This window comes from Gasterosteus aculeatus, chromosome 8 (genome assembly GCF_964276395.1).
Source record: "Gasterosteus aculeatus chromosome 8, fGasAcu3.hap1.1, whole genome shotgun sequence".
In the NCBI taxonomy this organism is placed as follows: Eukaryota; Metazoa; Chordata; class Actinopteri; order Perciformes; family Gasterosteidae; genus Gasterosteus; species Gasterosteus aculeatus.
In genome coordinates, this window is record NC_135695.1 from 20,232,547 (window position 1) to 20,249,864 (window position 17,318).

Genomic DNA, 17,318 nt, shown 5'->3' on the forward strand with positions numbered 1-17,318 from the left:
TTTAAAGCACACCTCAGCATCGCACATGACTTCAAATATTCAAATGAAAGGAAAGCTGTAAAAACCATTCTGAAAGAATATTGACTAAATTGATTTAATTGTGATATCAGAAGGAATAAATTGTGTTCAAACCAAACCAAACCTTCGTTTACATCTGAGCGCTCGGAACCTTTTCTCTCTTTCTTGCACAGATATGAGATTTTCACACATCGAACATTCACATTGAAAGCTAAATTAAACTATTTAGAAACACAATAACAATGTTCCTAACTAACACACATTCAACCTCGTTCTTCCTCTCGTGAGATATTCAGTTTGTCTCCGAGCTGCCGGAGAACAATCTGCTCCTCGCTGACCTTCACGTGCTCGCAAGATGCATTTGCATCTATTAGAATTGGGTAAAACATTTCTCCGCAGCCAAGATGTCAATAGCATGAATATGACTTTTTTAATATGTTCTAAATCTTCTGCACATAGTTTAAGCAACAGCGCAGGTCGCTGAGGGCGAATCCCTCAGCGGGAAAGTGTGGGAGGCAGAGCAGGAGAGGCAGGAGGAGACAGACCGAGAGAAGCGGATCAAAAGTAGGAGGGAGGAGGGCGCAAAGTAAGAGAGAGACTCTGTCTTGGCAGCAAACTGTTGGTGAACTGTTGGTGCAGCTCCACCTCGGAGACCTTCGCTTCACCTGAACCTCCTTCTGAGGAGCCGAGTGTGAGAGGCCTCTCTTCTCGGTGCCTGGTTCCATCGCCTCTCAGCACCGTCTCCTGTAAGAAAAGCACAACTCTCTGTTGTCTCTCTCTCTCTCTCTCTCTCTCTCCCGTCTGATATGTGACTCACTCATTTCATTATTATTCCAAAACACCGGAAAGAAGCCACACTGCCGGGTTCTGCACCCCGGCGACGATCAATCACCCTGAATATAGCGACTCTTTCTCGGCGGGCTGAGTGATGTTTTTTCGCTCCGTTCGGTGAGTTCCAACGAAAGCGCTCATTAGTTTCTTTAAAGAATTCACGGCTGAAAATGACCTTCGGCTCTCATTTTTGTCGCTGCCGCAGAAGTCGCAGATTTGTCGCAGCCACAAAATGACAACGACGGCGGGCCTTTTGGAAACAAGTTGCTTCAGGGACCCTGAGTGCAACTGCCCCCCCCACAAGAACCCCCCCCCACCCCACCCCACCCCACTCCTCGAGCTGCCCCTTGGCTTTTCTTTTGTGATATAAGGATAAATAAAGCATGAAAACACAAGCTCTTTCATTCTTTGGCTCAGTGCGTGCGTCTTCTGGGTTAGCCTTCGTGCTAAGTGGTACTTTGCGCCGCTGCGATGTATTTTATGTATTAGCCTTTGAGCTACTGGCTTATCCTTATGCTACTGAGCTATCATTTATACTTCTGTGTTAGCTTTTGTGCTACGGAGTTAAACTTATCCTTCATGCTAACGAGTTAGCCTTTTGCTATTAGGCAGCACTGACACGTTCCCGTTAAGCCGACATAAGCGGCCATGCGTCTTTCTCATGATAACCAATAGCGCGACAACAAACTATTTGCACTCCGGCGTCGTGCTGATGCTGTTTTGTTTTTCGAAGAGGAGATAAATCAGAGGTACAGAAAGACAAGCTCATCGTAACCTTGTTCTCGGGTCGATGTCGGCTCCATCTGGCCAATCAATGGGGATCTCTGGTATTATCCTGCATTATCTCCCAGTGACGCTGCCAAAGTTCAAAAAGATTATGAAAATCAACACGGGGTTTAGCGTCATCTCACGCCTGACAGTGTGTTGTTTAACCCACGAAGCCGCGCCGCCTCCCGGCGTTTATCTCACGCACAAACACAAAACGCTGCGGGCAAAGGCCCCTTTTCTCCGTCTCCACACCACTTATGCAAATTAAAAGTAAAAGATTAATGTGCAGCTTAACCCTGTTTATCTTCCTCGTCTTTATTGCTGGCCAGGTTGTGGAATAGCTTCACCCATGAATCCGCATCCACGTCCGTCGTCTGATGACGGCTGCAGATGGCGCCGCCTCGGCTCACTAACGGCTTATTTTACAATCGCCTGTGTGTGTGTGTGTGTGTATGTGTGTCTGTGCGTGTGTGTGTGTCTGTGCGTGTGTGTGTGTCCATGAGTCAGACCTGAGGACCAAAGCCAGCACAAACATCAGCGTGAGCCAGGTCTTTCATACACTGTCGGCCTGCCGGCTGTGTGTACACTGTGCAGTGTTTTGTTAAATGACCCCAAACCTACGACGATTAGGAAATCGGGCTTTAATAAGCTGCTGTAACTAAGTGCATTTACTATATGTGTGGAGTAGCAACTTACATAGATACCCTCTCTCACACACCTCCGGTTCTGAAACCCAAACCGATGCCAGACGGGCCTTAAACTGGGGTATCTGTGGGGGGGTGTATAGGTCTATGAGAAAATATCTGCTTCTCTCTTTATTAATTCCCTCAGTAAACTTTATAAGATCAGTTCCGGAACAGAAAGTGAATATTTTGGTATTTGGCCTAAAAAAATTCTAAAAAAGTCCCCGACCCAAACACCGTACGCCAGCAGAGATTTACCGTTGATTTATTTGTCGCTTATTTTGAAAAGGAGACGGTCTTGTAGTCCGTTGTATCACCTGATTGCAGAGCATTTGGCCAGCGTGCACAGCGGTATTGATTCTTTACTGTGAGGGTCTTGGTCCTACACCTCGACTGCTTTAATCCGCTCTCTGTATTCTCAGAACTGTCCCCCAGACTACCCGGCGCTCTGCGGACTCTGAGGTTATAGTGTGTATAAAGCAAACGGCGGCGCGGCGCCGGTGTCCTAATGAGCTCATGAAATATTCAAAGAGAAAGACCAGCGACGGGGCCCTTAAACGGGCAGCGTTAGCGTCCCCCCAACACAGAAAGATCTCGGCAGTTCTTAAGGTCAGAAGTTTCCTTCCTCTGGGAAGTCGCTCCAAGTTCCTTAAAATGTGAAAGTGCCCAAAGCCACTAAGTGAATTGGAGGTGTTGGGAGGGGGGGAGACGGGGGGGGGTGAGGAGAAGGTGAGATAAGGTTCAGCCTGTTGTGACTCTCTAGGAGGGACTTGGCAAAGCCGGATCCCCTTCAGACCTGCGTTCCCCCACATTCTGACCCCCCCGTTCCCCTCTTATCTTTCTGCCTTCATCTCTCTCCTCCACCATCTCTCTCCTCCACCATCTCTCTCCTCCACCATCTCTCCTCCACCATCTCTCGCCTCCACCATCTCTCTCCTCCACACGTCTCACTCTCTGCGGCGCTTTCCCCTGCACGCCTTTTCACCACGTCCTTCCCCATGACTTTGTGTTGTTGTCTTTTTTGCTGAGGCGGTTTCCTTTTCTTCTTCTCTTCTCTCTTCTCTCACACACACACACACACACACACACACACACACACACACACACACGCTGATAGAAAGGTTTCAACTCTTTTATTTACCTCCCACTATTCTCTTTCAACCAGACCAGGCATTGCTGAGAGTGAACCAGCCTGGCAGCTCGCTACCGGAGAGGCGAGCTGCCAGGAAGACGGAGGCGGTTAAAAAACGGAGGCATCGGTGGACGACGGGGGCGGACGCCGCTGCTCATCGGCCACGGTGCTGTCTACTAGGCGGTTAACACTTTCGATTAACTCGACGCCGCTGCCTGTTTAACACGCTCCGCACTCTGGGGGGGGGAAACCTCTCACATTTTGGCCAGATTACCCGTCACCACAAAACAATCCTTTCCAGTGCGCGAGGCATTAACGCCGTTGGGAATTGGTGTGTTTGTGTGTTTCATCGCGTCATCATGATGCAAAGTAAAGCCGAATTCTTCATGTTGGGCTGCAAGCAGCACGTTTAACTCGTTAGAATGGACACGTACGTTGGAATAACAAGACAACAACTTGCAATGCAGCAAACCCGCTATGAAGGAATGCACACTTTGGTATGTTGCACAGTTGGACTGAATCTAAGACAGAAGCTCCACGAAGCGTCTTTTCCGTCCCCTTGGTTCCCTCGTGGGTTCGATCGCTCCACTGGGCCACCGGGTGGATGCTGAGACCCCCCGTGCAGACGGACCCCAGTGTAACCCCGTCTCCGGATAGCGCTATCGTGCAGACGAACGCACTGTATCCGCGCTCCGTGTCCGCACTGGGGGGTCCAAAGTGAGTAAACGCGAAATCAGATCGCTGTTGGTGTTCGTCTGCACGCTATCCGCATACCTGATCGGATTGCCCCACGTGATTGCATGCAACCGCATGCTCCTGTCTTCTCCTTCCGTTTTTTTTCAGTTGTCTGTAGCACCTTAAAGCGCCACCAGCAGGCGTGGGCGATGTACTACAGCGGAGTCAATCGGATTCACTGGGTTCACGTGCACGCGATTTAAAAAGTGGGTCGGTGTGAAAAACGAACCCGGGTTCAGGGAAACTCGAGTCCGTCTGCGCGGGGGTCTGAGTGCAGAGAGCAGGCGGAGGGGGGTCACGCCGACACCGCGGCTTTCGGTGGGAAGCACTTTCACAGGATCTCGGCGGTGTGACGTTGTTAAAAGCTCTGGGGGACCAGGTGTTTTCACGCCTCGTCTCGTCTCGCTGCACAGGTGCGACGGATCGCTCGCTCGTCCCACTGACGGGCCCCGAAGCCGCCGTCGAACCTGTGACTTCCCCCGCTGTGACGAGTTGAAACATCTGCCGTGAAAGCGCTCAAAGGGGGGGAGTGGGGACCGAGATGTCGTTTCGAGCCACGCGGGAATGAACAAATCGAACCAGGTGCACCATCAGCACCACGACGGGGACGGAAATGCAAGCCGGCGTCGTGGCGCCGGCTTCCCTCGCTCGCCCGGTGACAGAAGGGAGCGCGAGGGAGCTTTAATCAAGGCCGGCGGCGCCCTAATCTCGTGCCTCGCGAGGGCCTTTCTAACGCCGGGCCTGTTGAGCTCACCGTCTGTTCGGTTTGCGCTCCGCCGGTCCAACGCGCCGCCACGTGTCACTCTGGGAACGGAACGGAAGTCGGCGGGCTGTTTGCGATGACCTTGCTCTTACGCGCAAAGGGACCTTAAGACGAGATCGAAAAGCATCTAAATGACTTCAAACGCAGCATTCTTGATCCTCCATGAATTATGAATGTCGTGGTGAATCAAGCGGGGCTTCTTATTCCGTCCGTGGCCCCTGGTTCCCCCCAGCAGGGCCGGTGAACTGGCGAGAACGTTACGAACACCAGCGTCGTTTCAGAGAATCTTTCATCTGATGCAAGATTACAAATTCATCGACTCGACGTCTGTGATTCGTTTAACGTTATTGTTTCATTTTAAAGGTCATGCTTCGTCCCCATCACGTCCCGCCGTTGGGCTCTTGAGCGCATGCTGCCAGTTGCTATGACGATGACATGGGCTTCAGCCCTCAGCAGCTTTCCGACACGTCGTCCGTCGCTCAGCAGGTTTACAAAGTCGTGACTCTTCACGCGGCAGAAAAGTGTCGTGAAGGTATTTTCAATCTAAATCCGTCTCTTCCAGACGAGTAAACGCGGGGGTTTCCTCCTAAAAGCATTTCATTATTAACGTTGTGCTGCGCTCATTGAGGCAACCGGTGACATGTGGAGGTGGTCTCTGTGAAGTCGCCTGTCTACCTGTCACAGTCTAATCGACAAAGACTTCCATCATCGGCGCTAATAATAAACAAATATCTTTCTGCGTCTAAGGTCTGTCTCTGCTGATTGAAACATTTCTGGTGGTAATGGAAGAGGAAGCAGGCGTGGCGAGCGGTCGGATGAGGAGCTGCAGGGCGACAAGCTGCTCGTCTCCTTCTCGGGGAAAAGGAAGCAGCTGCTTTCATTTTCTCTCTTTGCGGAATCGAGTCCGCTGCAGCATTAAAACGGAACGATCCGATACATTATTCATATTTTTATCTTCAACATAGTTCACTTTTATGAGCTTCTTTATATTTTCTGCTATTTTTTCTTTGTTATTTTTCTCTCAGTAACATGTGTTTGTTTGTTACTCATGTTCCATTTCTGTCTCTCAAAAGCCGTCTTCAATGAATCTCTTCATTTGTTCACTTTTAGCACCACATACCTTTACAAGAAAACCTGTTTTCACATTCCCGTCACCCTCGACTGAACTTTGTGTTTAATGCCAATTAGCAAACGTTAGCATGCTAACAGGCTACCAGAGTATCCAGATGTTTAACATGTAGCTCACATAACCACTTATAGCAGTGCTTCTCAACTACGGTTACTGCAGATTATCACAAGGAATATTACAGTAATTATTTTACAATAACTTAAATTGTTAGGTTTGATAACCACGTATTCTATTTTCTTCCAATAGATAATTTCAGTCAGCAAAGTGTGTTTGGATCTGCTATATTTCTCATTTTCTAATCTCTCCACCGTTACGACATCACTTCACATAGAGGCAAAAATAAACTGCATCCAAACAAGACTTTTATTTGCTTTTCTCAAGAACATTCATCCGTTGTGCAGCGGCAGACGGACGGAGATCCACGTTGCTGCGCGTGTTGCATTTGGTGACCCGCGTAGACGAAGTGCAGTAAGTGCAGGTAAAAGCAATTATTGCAGCTTTTGCTTCTGTCAGCCAAGCAACGCATGCTCGCTTCAGTCTGAGGTGCTGTCACAATGTAGAACTAGTGCAATGTTTACTAGAGGTGCAGCTCTGGCTGTGAGACTCCGGGTCTTAGTTAATGAGCTACACGCACACAGGCGCTTACGGAACTTATTTATATTTATATTTCATTACAGTTTCCGCCTCCAACTCACCATCCACGCACACGCACACGTGAACACGGACCTCATGGCTGACGAATGTGACGTGTGGCTGCTGGTTGTCGTCTTTGTGACCGGAGGTCTTTTTTTTTTACATGCAACCTGCTGCTTAAAAAGCGCCTTTCTGACAGCCGACCAATCAGCACGTGGAGAGACCGAAGACCACTCCCCCCTCTCTCTCACCCCCCGCCCCCCTCCACTGTCAAATCCCGGCGGTGTCGTTCCCGGGCACGCCGCCGCCGCCGCCCTTCCTCCACGCCAAAGTACCGGCGAGGCCCGTCGGCGTCTCACTGCCCCCTGCTGGCTCCTCCTTGTTCCCGCGGAAGCAGTAGACGCCGTAGAGGCGGAACTTTTTATCGGGGAAGCCCAGGTGTCGGACGCCCGGCTGGGCGCCCCCGCAGCGGGAGCGGGGGTTGACCACGGGGTAACGCACGCTGCCGTCCTCCAGCCAGCCCGCCTCGCAGCGGTCCAGGAGCTGGAACTTCCACGCGGCGTACAGCTGACCCACCTTGGCCGCCGCCGAGCCGTCTCGAGCGCAGGCCTTCGTCGCCTCCGCGTAGTTCACCTTCTTGAAGCGTTTCAGGAAGTACACTTTGCCTGAGGGGACATGAAGGGGGGGGGGGGTGTTCGTGAGGGCGAAAGGGAAGAAGGAGACGGGAGGGAAGGAGAGAGAGCGAAGGCCCGGGGGGGAGGGGGGGGAGACGAGCCGAGCTTTGAGCGGAAGACGTTCTTCTCTCGTCTGACTGCGCTCAGAATATCAAATCGTTACACAAACCGTCCGGGCAGCTCCTCGCAATCCAAAGCCAATACGCTCTCACTCATAATTACTCCTGAAAAACGATCCCGTCTTTCGCTTTCATCTGTCCTCCCGGGGACGCTTTGTCGTCCAACCCGCCGTCCTGATTGGACGGATCGTTTTTTCAAACCGAACCGGATCGCGAGTTGAGCTTCGTCTGAGGAAGAAACAACGAAACTCACAGAGAGAGGAAGAGGTTGGCTGCTTCTTCCAACCCATCAGGTCTGCACTCGGCTCGGCTATCGATTCCACGCCGGCCTGTGTGACCGCCGGCTATTAGAGAGGCAGAATATTGTCTCACATTTCCCCCCCCCCGGGGACGCCGGGTAAATACCTTCCAGCTGGACCGAGCAACAGCATCGGTCACGACCACAGCTGAAACCTCCTGCCCACAACAGACCGTCCGCAGTAATTAACACACAGGGGAAGCCGAGAGCAACCGTTTAAGGTTCCTGGCTCGCTCTGTTTACGTTTCTCGCCAAGTAAAAGCACTGGCAGTGCTTCTTTGTTCCGGTTTGGACGGACCGTCCCGAAATGGTTTATGATTTACTGTGGAGCCTCGGCTTTTATCTAAATCATTTAAAAAGAAAACTTTTGCTTTTCATAATGCATGAGAAGTTTTCAATTCTCTTTCAAGCTTCAAAGAGGCTCCTGCAGGATTTATTTCATGTATTTCTCAAACTGATTTATTTTTTATTTTTTTTAAAAGACAGTTGACTGTATGTTTTGGCTAATTGGTCAATTTTTAAAAGGAGTTGTGAGGAAATATTTGCTTTCATGTCGAGAGCAAAGAGGTGCTTTTTGTCCAGGTTGAAAGGACAGATCAAATTATCTCAGTCAAGTAGCAGAAATTACATGATTTCTTAACTGTATCGTTACAGATCATAACACATAATTAGTGTAATAATGTTCTAATGCATAAAAAAACGAGAATATTTCCAACTCTTTTATTACTCCTTCGTCTCCTCACACGTGCTCGACCACAGATTCAATTCAAGCATCCAGCCGCTGACTTCCCAAAGGTTTTTCTGATCTTATGAACCTGGAGGTGTGTGAGGGGGGTGGGGGTCTAAATCAAAGAACCGGGGGGATGAAAGCCGGCGCTTGGAAGCCAGAAGACGCTGCCAACCAACGAGGCCTGATCCGAATCCGCTGGCCCGAGAGGTCAGAGGCCGAAACTATCGTTTTCCCCGCCGTGCGACACTCACGATGCCCCCCCCCCCCCCCCCCTTTTCTACACGGTACCCCTCGTCAGCCCCCACGACGCCGCACACACTCGGTTGGACGTTTGTGGTTGGGATCTTGCAGCGGACACGTCTGTGGCCGGCTCGCCTCTTTCTCACCGTTGAGCTTGGAGGTGAAGCAGAAGGCATCGTAGCGCTCATCCTCCTTGTGCCGGTAGCCGTAGTTACGCACGCCGGCGGGGTTTTCCTTGCGGCCGCACTGGTCTCTGGGATGAGAGATCGGGTACTGGACCGAGCCGTCCTCCAGCCATCCAGCGTTGCACCAGTCGAGTCCCTCCAGCCAGGCCTGAGGAGGGAGATAACGCACGTCAGCGGGTCCAACTGAAGGATTCAATACATTATTAAGAGCTTTATCTCCTCTGACATAACTCCATTACTTCTTGTTTTAATAAATGGGCCTGCAGTCAAACGTCTACACTGTGATATGCACGTTCTTCTCTCAAGCAGTTTATGGCTGAGGGTTGAAGTGCATTGTTGAACTTGGGCAGCAAGCGAACGTGCGGTGGAGGACGTGATAAACCCGTGGCAGTGATCGACTCCGGCCTCTCGCGGCACGAGGGCCTTTGCCATCGGAGGGCGAGTCTGAACCTCCAAAATTAAGTACGATTGTATAGACGTCTATGAGGAAAGGGTCACACTTGATTTTACATCATAAACATTGTAAACATGAGTTTATGGTTTAAACTCTAGTTTTTACTTTTGTCAATAAAGCACAAAGTTCATTCAGTGCATAATGGTCCATTTAGAGTAAAAGGAGGATATGCTTTAGGGCGGGGCTAAATGGAGATTGACAGGTGGCTGCGACGTCGTTGTCCGTTGTTTGTTTTTGGAACCTTTTATGGAAGTTGGTCAATTGGGTGAACACATAATACTGTAAGCAAAATGCTACCGCATAAGCAGGATGCCCCCCCGGCTGCTAGCAGCTAGCTTAGCATCAATCTGAGACATTTCCAGCACCAGAACATCTGGTTGCAAATGAGCCAAAATGCCACAATCGGTAAAAAAAGGTCAGTCCGCCAACCAATGGCGTAGACCCACCTTGTGCAGCTGAGAGTGGGAGGCCAGAATGGCGTCCTGCTGTTTGCAGGCGTCCTCCCCCTGGTGGTAGTTGAGCTTGTAGCGCCCCTCGCGAGGGTAGTATGGAAACACCACTCCTAACGGTGACAGAGACATTTCACTATCATCTCATTGGCCAACGCTTCATACGAGAGCCGGTTCACCATCAGAACTGTCAGTTTCAACCAAATCCCGTCTTTAATTGCTGACCTTCTAGGTCGAGGTTGACAAATCCCGTGTCGTCCTCCATGTCGTTAGTGACTTCACACTCGAAGCGCCCGTAGTCCTCCAGCGTGACGTTCTGGATGACCACCGAGGCGTCACCTGGTCCCGCCCGCTCCAGAAACACGCGGCCTTTGTAGGATCCGAACACGCGCTGCTGCCTGGAGAGATTCCACAGAAACGCAACCAGCCAAACAACTGACAACGTCAGACAAAAAGTGGCTTTCCTTCAATGTGTGGTGGGACACCTTCATGAAAACAGCACGTACGAACTGATAAATGAAGCTTTTTACCTTCCAAGTGCCACAAAGACGTCCTGGAACTGCAGGGCATCGGTCACTTTGGTCCATTTGATCCGGATGCGGTCGGGGTCGGTGTCCTCCGGCTCGTGGTGGAACCTGCAGGGCAGAGTGATGGAGCCGCCGCGGTGCGTCACCACTTTACCGGGAGCCGTCTGCACGATCACCGCCCCGGTGTCGTCCTCTGGAGGGGGGGGGGGGGGGGGGGGGGTCATTGTGAGGCATTTTTCTCGTCTGCTTGCTCCATTTTTTTTTCATACATTTATTGTACAAATCGATACCGATAAATCTTGAAAAAATGTTTAGTGTTCAACTATCTTGTGACCTTCGTGTGTGTAAAGTCTATAAATCATGTGTTATTGTGAAGCCCCTCCCCCCTGCATGCGGGCCAGATTGAGTTGCTATGGTTATGGTACCGTTTTTCGAGGCTTAACAAACACGGTAAGCGTACCCTTGAAAGCGATTTTGTGAGGTATAAATATTTTGTTACAATGAATGTAAGCTGAAGGGAAAATTCTTTACACATATTTTACACCACAATGTATAAACCATTTGGAAAAGTAAGCTACAGCTTTTAGAGATCAATCGTCACAGACATGTGGGTTTTGCATGTAGATATGGTGCCGGAGTGCAACAGAGGTGGCAAACAGGCAATTTGAGTGACGTTTATCAACTTTTAACCTGCATAAATGTATAAAAGTGAACAATTCTCCATTCTGCAACAGTGAAGTCCTTCTAATGCTGCGATCACACCCAGTACTCAACTTTTGTTCTGGCCGTAAAACAAAATCCTCGGCTGTCTTGGTGATGGATACAACACGCAGTCAGGGGTCCAGATAGAATGAATCATGTGCGCTGCCTCAACGTGCAGCATGTCAATCGAAGCTGCTCTGCCATCACATTACCCCACTCACCCACTCTGCAGAGCAATTCACCAAAATCACCCTAAACTAATGGTAACCGTAGGCCGCTGCTCCTGATGGGCGGCAACGAGGCCGATTTGCATTTATTGCAGACACTCGCTCTGACGCTGTGTGTGTGTGTGTGTGTGTGTGTGTGTGTGTGTGTGTGTGTGTGTGTGTGTGTGTGTGTGTGTGTGTGTGTGTGTGTGTGCTGCTGCTACAGCCAAAGACTGACAACGAGTGTGATGTAAACATCCACCGAGCAACAGGTTTTCTGTGGTGACTGGATGAAGCCACCAACAAATATCCACGCCAACCAGCAATTAGTCACGTCCCTGCTGCTCTCTGCAAAGTTGTTTATCACGAGCGGCCACGAAAGCGGAGTTGTGTTTAATCCTAACTTTTAGAACCAGTATTTCGGCGACCGACGGATGCCAGGACAAACGACGCCTCCTGTTACAACGGGCCTTAATGAGGGAAAACACCATGTGATCAAAACTATGCTGTGAAAGAATGCTACCTGAACCAGAACCAGAACCTCACAGCCAATACATATCGTTTGCTTACCGAGCACGTGCACCACCTTCCTCCTCCCCTTGTCCGTGTCAGCGGGCAGGGAAGCCACTGAGACGGTGGAGGTCAGGATGAAAACCACTAACGTCACTTTTCCAAAGGCCAGAGGCCTGAGCTGCTGCAGGAACTGCTGGGAGGAACACAACAGAGAACTGTGGTTACCAAAGGTGAAGCGAGACCAAGGTGAGCAGCTTGACATCTTCAATGTGAGGAACCAGGGGATCAACTCAGTGACAGGAGCACCATCCATATGGCAGTTGAAGGAAAGTGTTTGAAAGCTCCTGATGGAAAAAGCTCAGAAGATCCCAACAGGAAACAGAGCAATGCATGCAGACATGAAATATCCACAATTACCCCAGAAAAGACTCCTAACGCGGGGTTATGGATGAGGCTGCAGCCGTTGCTCGGAGCACACAGACTCGTGTTGGTTTGACTGATTGCAAACCTTTGTCGACAAAAACAACACAAACTTTGAACGCACATTTTCGATTGATCTACATTGCATCATCATTACAACACAATACTGGAGCCGATATGTGCAGAATGCTGCAGCTGTGAGCCGCACTGAGGAATACGCACTGTCGGGGTCACCTGAGGATAATCGCCTCCTGCGTAGTGCCGCAGCACAAAACATCTGGACAGGCCCCGGCGAGCCGCCACTTTGCGCGCACGCCGCACACCACAAACAGCCCTTCAGCGCATCTCCTCCGCCTCCTTTTCTTCTTTCCCTCCCAAGGTCACTTGGATGGGAATCCCTGCAACGGTGAGCCGGGCTAGTGGGGCGCAGACGCGGACTCACCATGGCTACCGGAACACGGTGTGGACGCCGGGATGGAGCGGATGTGCCTCCGTGCGCCGTTCACCTCCTCGGACAGGCTCAGCGGTGTCCTGCGGCAGCTCTCGCCTCTCTCCTCCCCCCCCCGTCCCCCCTCTCCCTCTCCCCCTCCCTCTCTCTCTCCCTGTTCCCAGTCCCGTCGCTGATCTCCGGCACTGCGGGGGATCCACCGGTGTCCGTGGATCCCGCAGTGCTCCGATGACGCAGCAGCGGTGATGATGTCACTCTCGTTTGTTTGAGTGACACGCAGTTTGTAGCACGTGATGCAGTGAAACCTGAATTAAAGATATTTGGAAGAACGGATTACAATCTAAATTCTTTATGGCTGAGGAAGACTGAAGAAGACTCAAGTGACTGTATTCAAAGGCACACTTGAGATATAACTACAACATCTCAGAAGGAAATAATACACATTGTTATCTACTTTGAGTATTTGCACTTTCTCTTGTTAATAATACAATATATACATTTCAATACAATCCTTTAAATATTCACTTTTACTTAAACCAACTTTCTATGTTTAAAATTCAAAATTCTGTAGGATTATGTTTCATAACAGGTCATAATTATCTCACAGAGACTTTAACTTTATTTTAAATACCGCAGATATTACAAAACATTGTTAAACAACACGACTAGAATTCATTAGATTTAGATTTTAACTTCATGACCCGTGATTGTGCATTTAACAGGCTCACAGCAGCAGATTTACAACAACACCACAACACAATTATCAGAAAGGAGAAAGCATATTTGTATTTTATTATTATTATTTGTATATTATATCGATGTGCTCGGGACATTAAGTGGTTTCCGGCCCGCATGGGGATGAAGATCGTGGCAGATCTAAGATCAGATCTCCAGCTGCAGAGGACAGTCACAGTAAGCGTTGAATACGACGTGCAATCAATATTTGAAAAACACATATTTTCCCATGTGCAGCCCTTTCATTGAATTTTGACACGTCGGTTTCTGAGCGTCCTGGAGGCCGACAGGCTTTGGCTCACCAGCGGCATAAAGTGCAGCTTCAGTGACACTCAAGCCTCTTTCCCTCTCCAGCACTACGTGGGGAGACGCCACAAGAGCCACGGCGAAATAGGAGAGGCCCTCGAGATGATGGCAGCCGGCCATCGACAGTGAGAGGAGACGGGACCCCCGACATCAGGCAGCTGCACTTTGTGTTAAACTTGAAAAAGAAAACGAAGCCGGGCTGACGGCTTCATCGCCGCGCAGTGTGCCGCTGAGATTCGTCTCGACTGGCAGCGTCCCTGCAGAGCGGGGAGATGCTTCCCGTGCAGCATCGCTGCAGAGTGTGAGGCGCCTGCCTGGACTCTCTCCCCCACGATGCATTGCACCGGCAGGAGATACAAAGACATTAAGAGTTGGTTTAGCGTGTTAGTTAACGGCGTCTTAAATGATTTATTGGTCACCATTAAATGAGCTGAACTGTTCTCTCCCCACCTGCTGGATTTACACAAGGCCTCTGCAGAAGAGTTCAAGGACCTCAGCGCTCAGCAGACAGATATTACCCTCCTAAAACTCTATCGCAGGTGGAGAAATACTCTGCAGGAATCTTCTTTCTAATAAAGTGGCAGGAGGTTTATCTGAGATCACGAAGGTAACTATCGCTAATAAAATGCACAAAAAAAATGAACTGGGAACCGGCTACAAATCTGATTCAGCAGTGATGTAGTGGGCTGGATTTAAAAGCCCAGTTTCCCAAACAGAATCAAGAAGAAGGATCACCAAATGTAGCCATCAGTTATGTAGTGTTGGTGCAGTGGTGCATGAAAATGTCCGATGTAAATGCAGCAGAGCTCAGTTTTTCCCAGAAGATACAGAGCTGGTTATGTCGGCCAAATATCAACGAGTGCAGCTCCGAGAGGTTCAGAGATAAACACATGTTCGGTGCTCACTGATGCACGATGTTATGCCGCCTGCAGTCTGCTCTAGATAATAAGACTTGTATATTCAACGTGCATGTGGAACACCTAAACCTACTGCAGGGAGCTTCAGTAACGTAGTCAACCAGAGCAGTTTGTTATGAGGATGATGATGTGAGCCCAGCGTAGCATCGCTGCTAATCTAGACACATTTCTACAAATCTTCACGTCATTTTGGAAGATTTCCTGATTGTGTCTGAACCGTTGCACTCTTGCCTGTGTCTGTTTCTCATCATTGTAGAAGTACAGTGCAGGTGCTGCTCTGTCAATGTAATAAACGCCAATGAGAAAACAAATGATATACAAGGATGAGTGCGTGTTGATGCAAGAAATGAACACATTAACCTGACAGCTACTCAAATGCAATCAGATAGATGGACAGAGAAGGATGGGGAGGGGAATAGATAGACAGATAAATAGATACTAGATGAACCCTGATGATTTTTTCAGGCCTCATTACTTTAAACGTTCCAGTGAAGCGCCACTTGTTCAGCCGCTTTGCTCCGAGGCCACGACTCTCTGGGGCCCGTCCACACCGCCGAGCAGACATCTGCAGCCGGGATCCCCCTGCGACTCCCATCATATGATTACAGAGCTGTTTGCAGCAGGCTGATTTGATTTAAAGCCTCTGCCACACAGACACACACACAAACACACAGACAGAGTGCACCGCTGGCATGTGCGAGTATCGGCCGATGCTACACTTCAGCATGAAAAAGCTGCTGAGGGAGAGTGAATTAAATGAGTCTGCCTCTCGGTGTCTGTCGGTCGGCCTATTGCTCAGCGAAGCACCCGGGATAATTACTTATGAGAGGCTCTCCGTTATTGATGGGTCAGGGATGGAGACAAGGGCTACAACGCTGCTTTAAAGCGCTTTATCTAACCGCGCCAATGACCTCCTTCGTCTCTGTCAAGAAAACACTGTGTTCATTTAAATAGCCGCGCTGCATCTAAAGCGTTACTGGGGTTGGGATGGGTTCGTTACTGCGTTGCGTTGCGTGCCGATGATGATGCTTTGCATCGCTAGAATAGTCCTCCCACTTCTGACAGCGGCCCCCGCCATCTTTCTTCCGATCGGGTGTAACAGAAAGCTCTCACGCGGGGCCCGTTGGTCATTCCAGTGTGCTTGTTTATGCAAACCCGGAAGGATAAGACCTTTACTTGATGTCTTTGTAAAATACGATGTAGACTTCATCTCCACACACACACACACACACACACACACACACAGCAGCACCGCTCAGCGGAGTACAAACAAACAGGATCAAGGAATGTAAAGTGAAGAAAGGATGAAACGCAATTTGGGCCCAGAGGATCAGAGAGAACGCCGGATGGCAGAGCCCCCGTCTGCTTCTTCCCACTTAAACCCACAAAGGGAACCTGTCTTTTTTAAAAAGGGAGATAAAGGCCGGCAGCAGACGGCAGCCATGTGCGTTCGCCGGGAGTGAGTGAATGACAAGAGCTGCTGTTGAAGCGCGCATCACCTTCTGTCGGCACGTCCTCGCCTCTCAGCTCCGAGCAATGATCTGTGGTGAAGGCCCCGGCCTGCGTCCTCCGTCCACCACCGTGTCTGACGTGGACCAAACATTACGCTTATCACATGTGGGACATAAACATAATGAACGGTGTGGATATGTACATGTATGATTAAATCCACACTGGCTAATGCTGGATAAATCATTTAAATCTATTTATATCTATTGCACATTTACATTTCATGTCCCGTTTTGACGTGAGGGACGTAACAAGCCTCCTGTTTACTCGTCATCCAGCTGATCAAGCTAGCGTTAGCTCGCTAGTAACAGCAGTAACGCAGTTAGCAAGACTAAGACACGTTTTTATTTACTCGCCTCTTTTGGACCATTCATTTTTCAATGTGTTGTCTGATATTTTGTGCTTTGTCCCATATCGGTTATTGTTGACAAATATATTTGTGTGTGTTTTTAATGCTGTCATATATGGTAGTCCAGTGCGCTTGCGCATATACTGTGGGTTATACGGTAGTTGATGTTATGCCTGTAAAGGGAGACACATGGTGATCCATTAAATCCACTAAGAAGCCTCTAATGCATTTATTTACAAATGCCATTTTAAATTCATCTCATAGCACTTGGTTGTTTTTTAGCTGTGTGCATTTACTTAACTTGCACTACAATGATGGTAATAATTTAATGAATATGCTTCAAGTGAACATGAGGGTGTGTTTGTAAGTGTAGTATAGAGAACTCGTTCTGACGAATTTGAGGTTCTGTTTTAGAATAAAGGGTTGGAAATTAAAGCTTTTTAATGCCGTTTTTTTTTAAAATCCGATTAATCGAAGAAATAATCGACCGATTAATCGATTATCAAAATAATCGTTAGTTGCAGCCCTAATATATATATAAATTTCTTTCTTCTGCCTGCAGACTGTTGTTGTTGAAGCTCCTCCGGTTCCGTGACACAAACGGCTGTTTCCTCTGTTTCCCTGATGGCCGTGAGGCAGCAGAGAATCCTCAGCACGCTGCAGTTAGTTTGTGGTCACGTGGAACAGAGTACAGCCGAGGTGTAGGAACAAGTGTGAATGGGGGGGGGGAGTGTCTCAGAGAGCATAAATAATAGATCATGAATTGAAATGGTTCCAATGTCAGGTAAGATGTTTTAAATATTCAATCGGAAACTTTAACACTTTAAGCTGAAAAGAATGAGAAA

General features: G+C 49.1%; 1 protein-coding gene across 3 annotated transcripts; it reads right to left on the minus strand.

Annotated features, from left to right (window-relative positions):
* Positions 1–450: 450 nt before the first annotated feature.
* On the minus strand, positions 451–12,901 carry hapln4 (hyaluronan and proteoglycan link protein 4). Of its 3 annotated transcripts, XM_078108649.1 has the most exons (8): positions 12,652–12,843; positions 11,847–11,982; positions 10,372–10,561; positions 10,067–10,239; positions 9,839–9,954; positions 8,900–9,086; positions 7,269–7,357; positions 451–762 (listed from the first exon to the last, which is right to left on the minus strand). In XM_078108649.1, exons 1-8 carry the CDS (start codon positions 12,652–12,654, stop codon positions 577–579), a joined length of 1,080 nt encoding a protein of 359 aa, XP_077964775.1. In that variant the 5' UTR covers positions 12,655–12,843; the 3' UTR covers positions 451–576. The 3 variants fall into 3 exon arrangements, with proteins under 3 accessions (XP_077964775.1, XP_077964773.1, XP_077964774.1); XM_078108647.1 differs by lacking the exon at positions 451–762 and having other exon boundaries at positions 6,400–7,357; positions 12,652–12,901; XM_078108648.1 differs by lacking the exon at positions 451–762 and having other exon boundaries at positions 6,400–7,357; positions 11,847–11,979; positions 12,652–12,884.
* Positions 12,902–17,318: the final 4,417 nt, after the last annotated feature.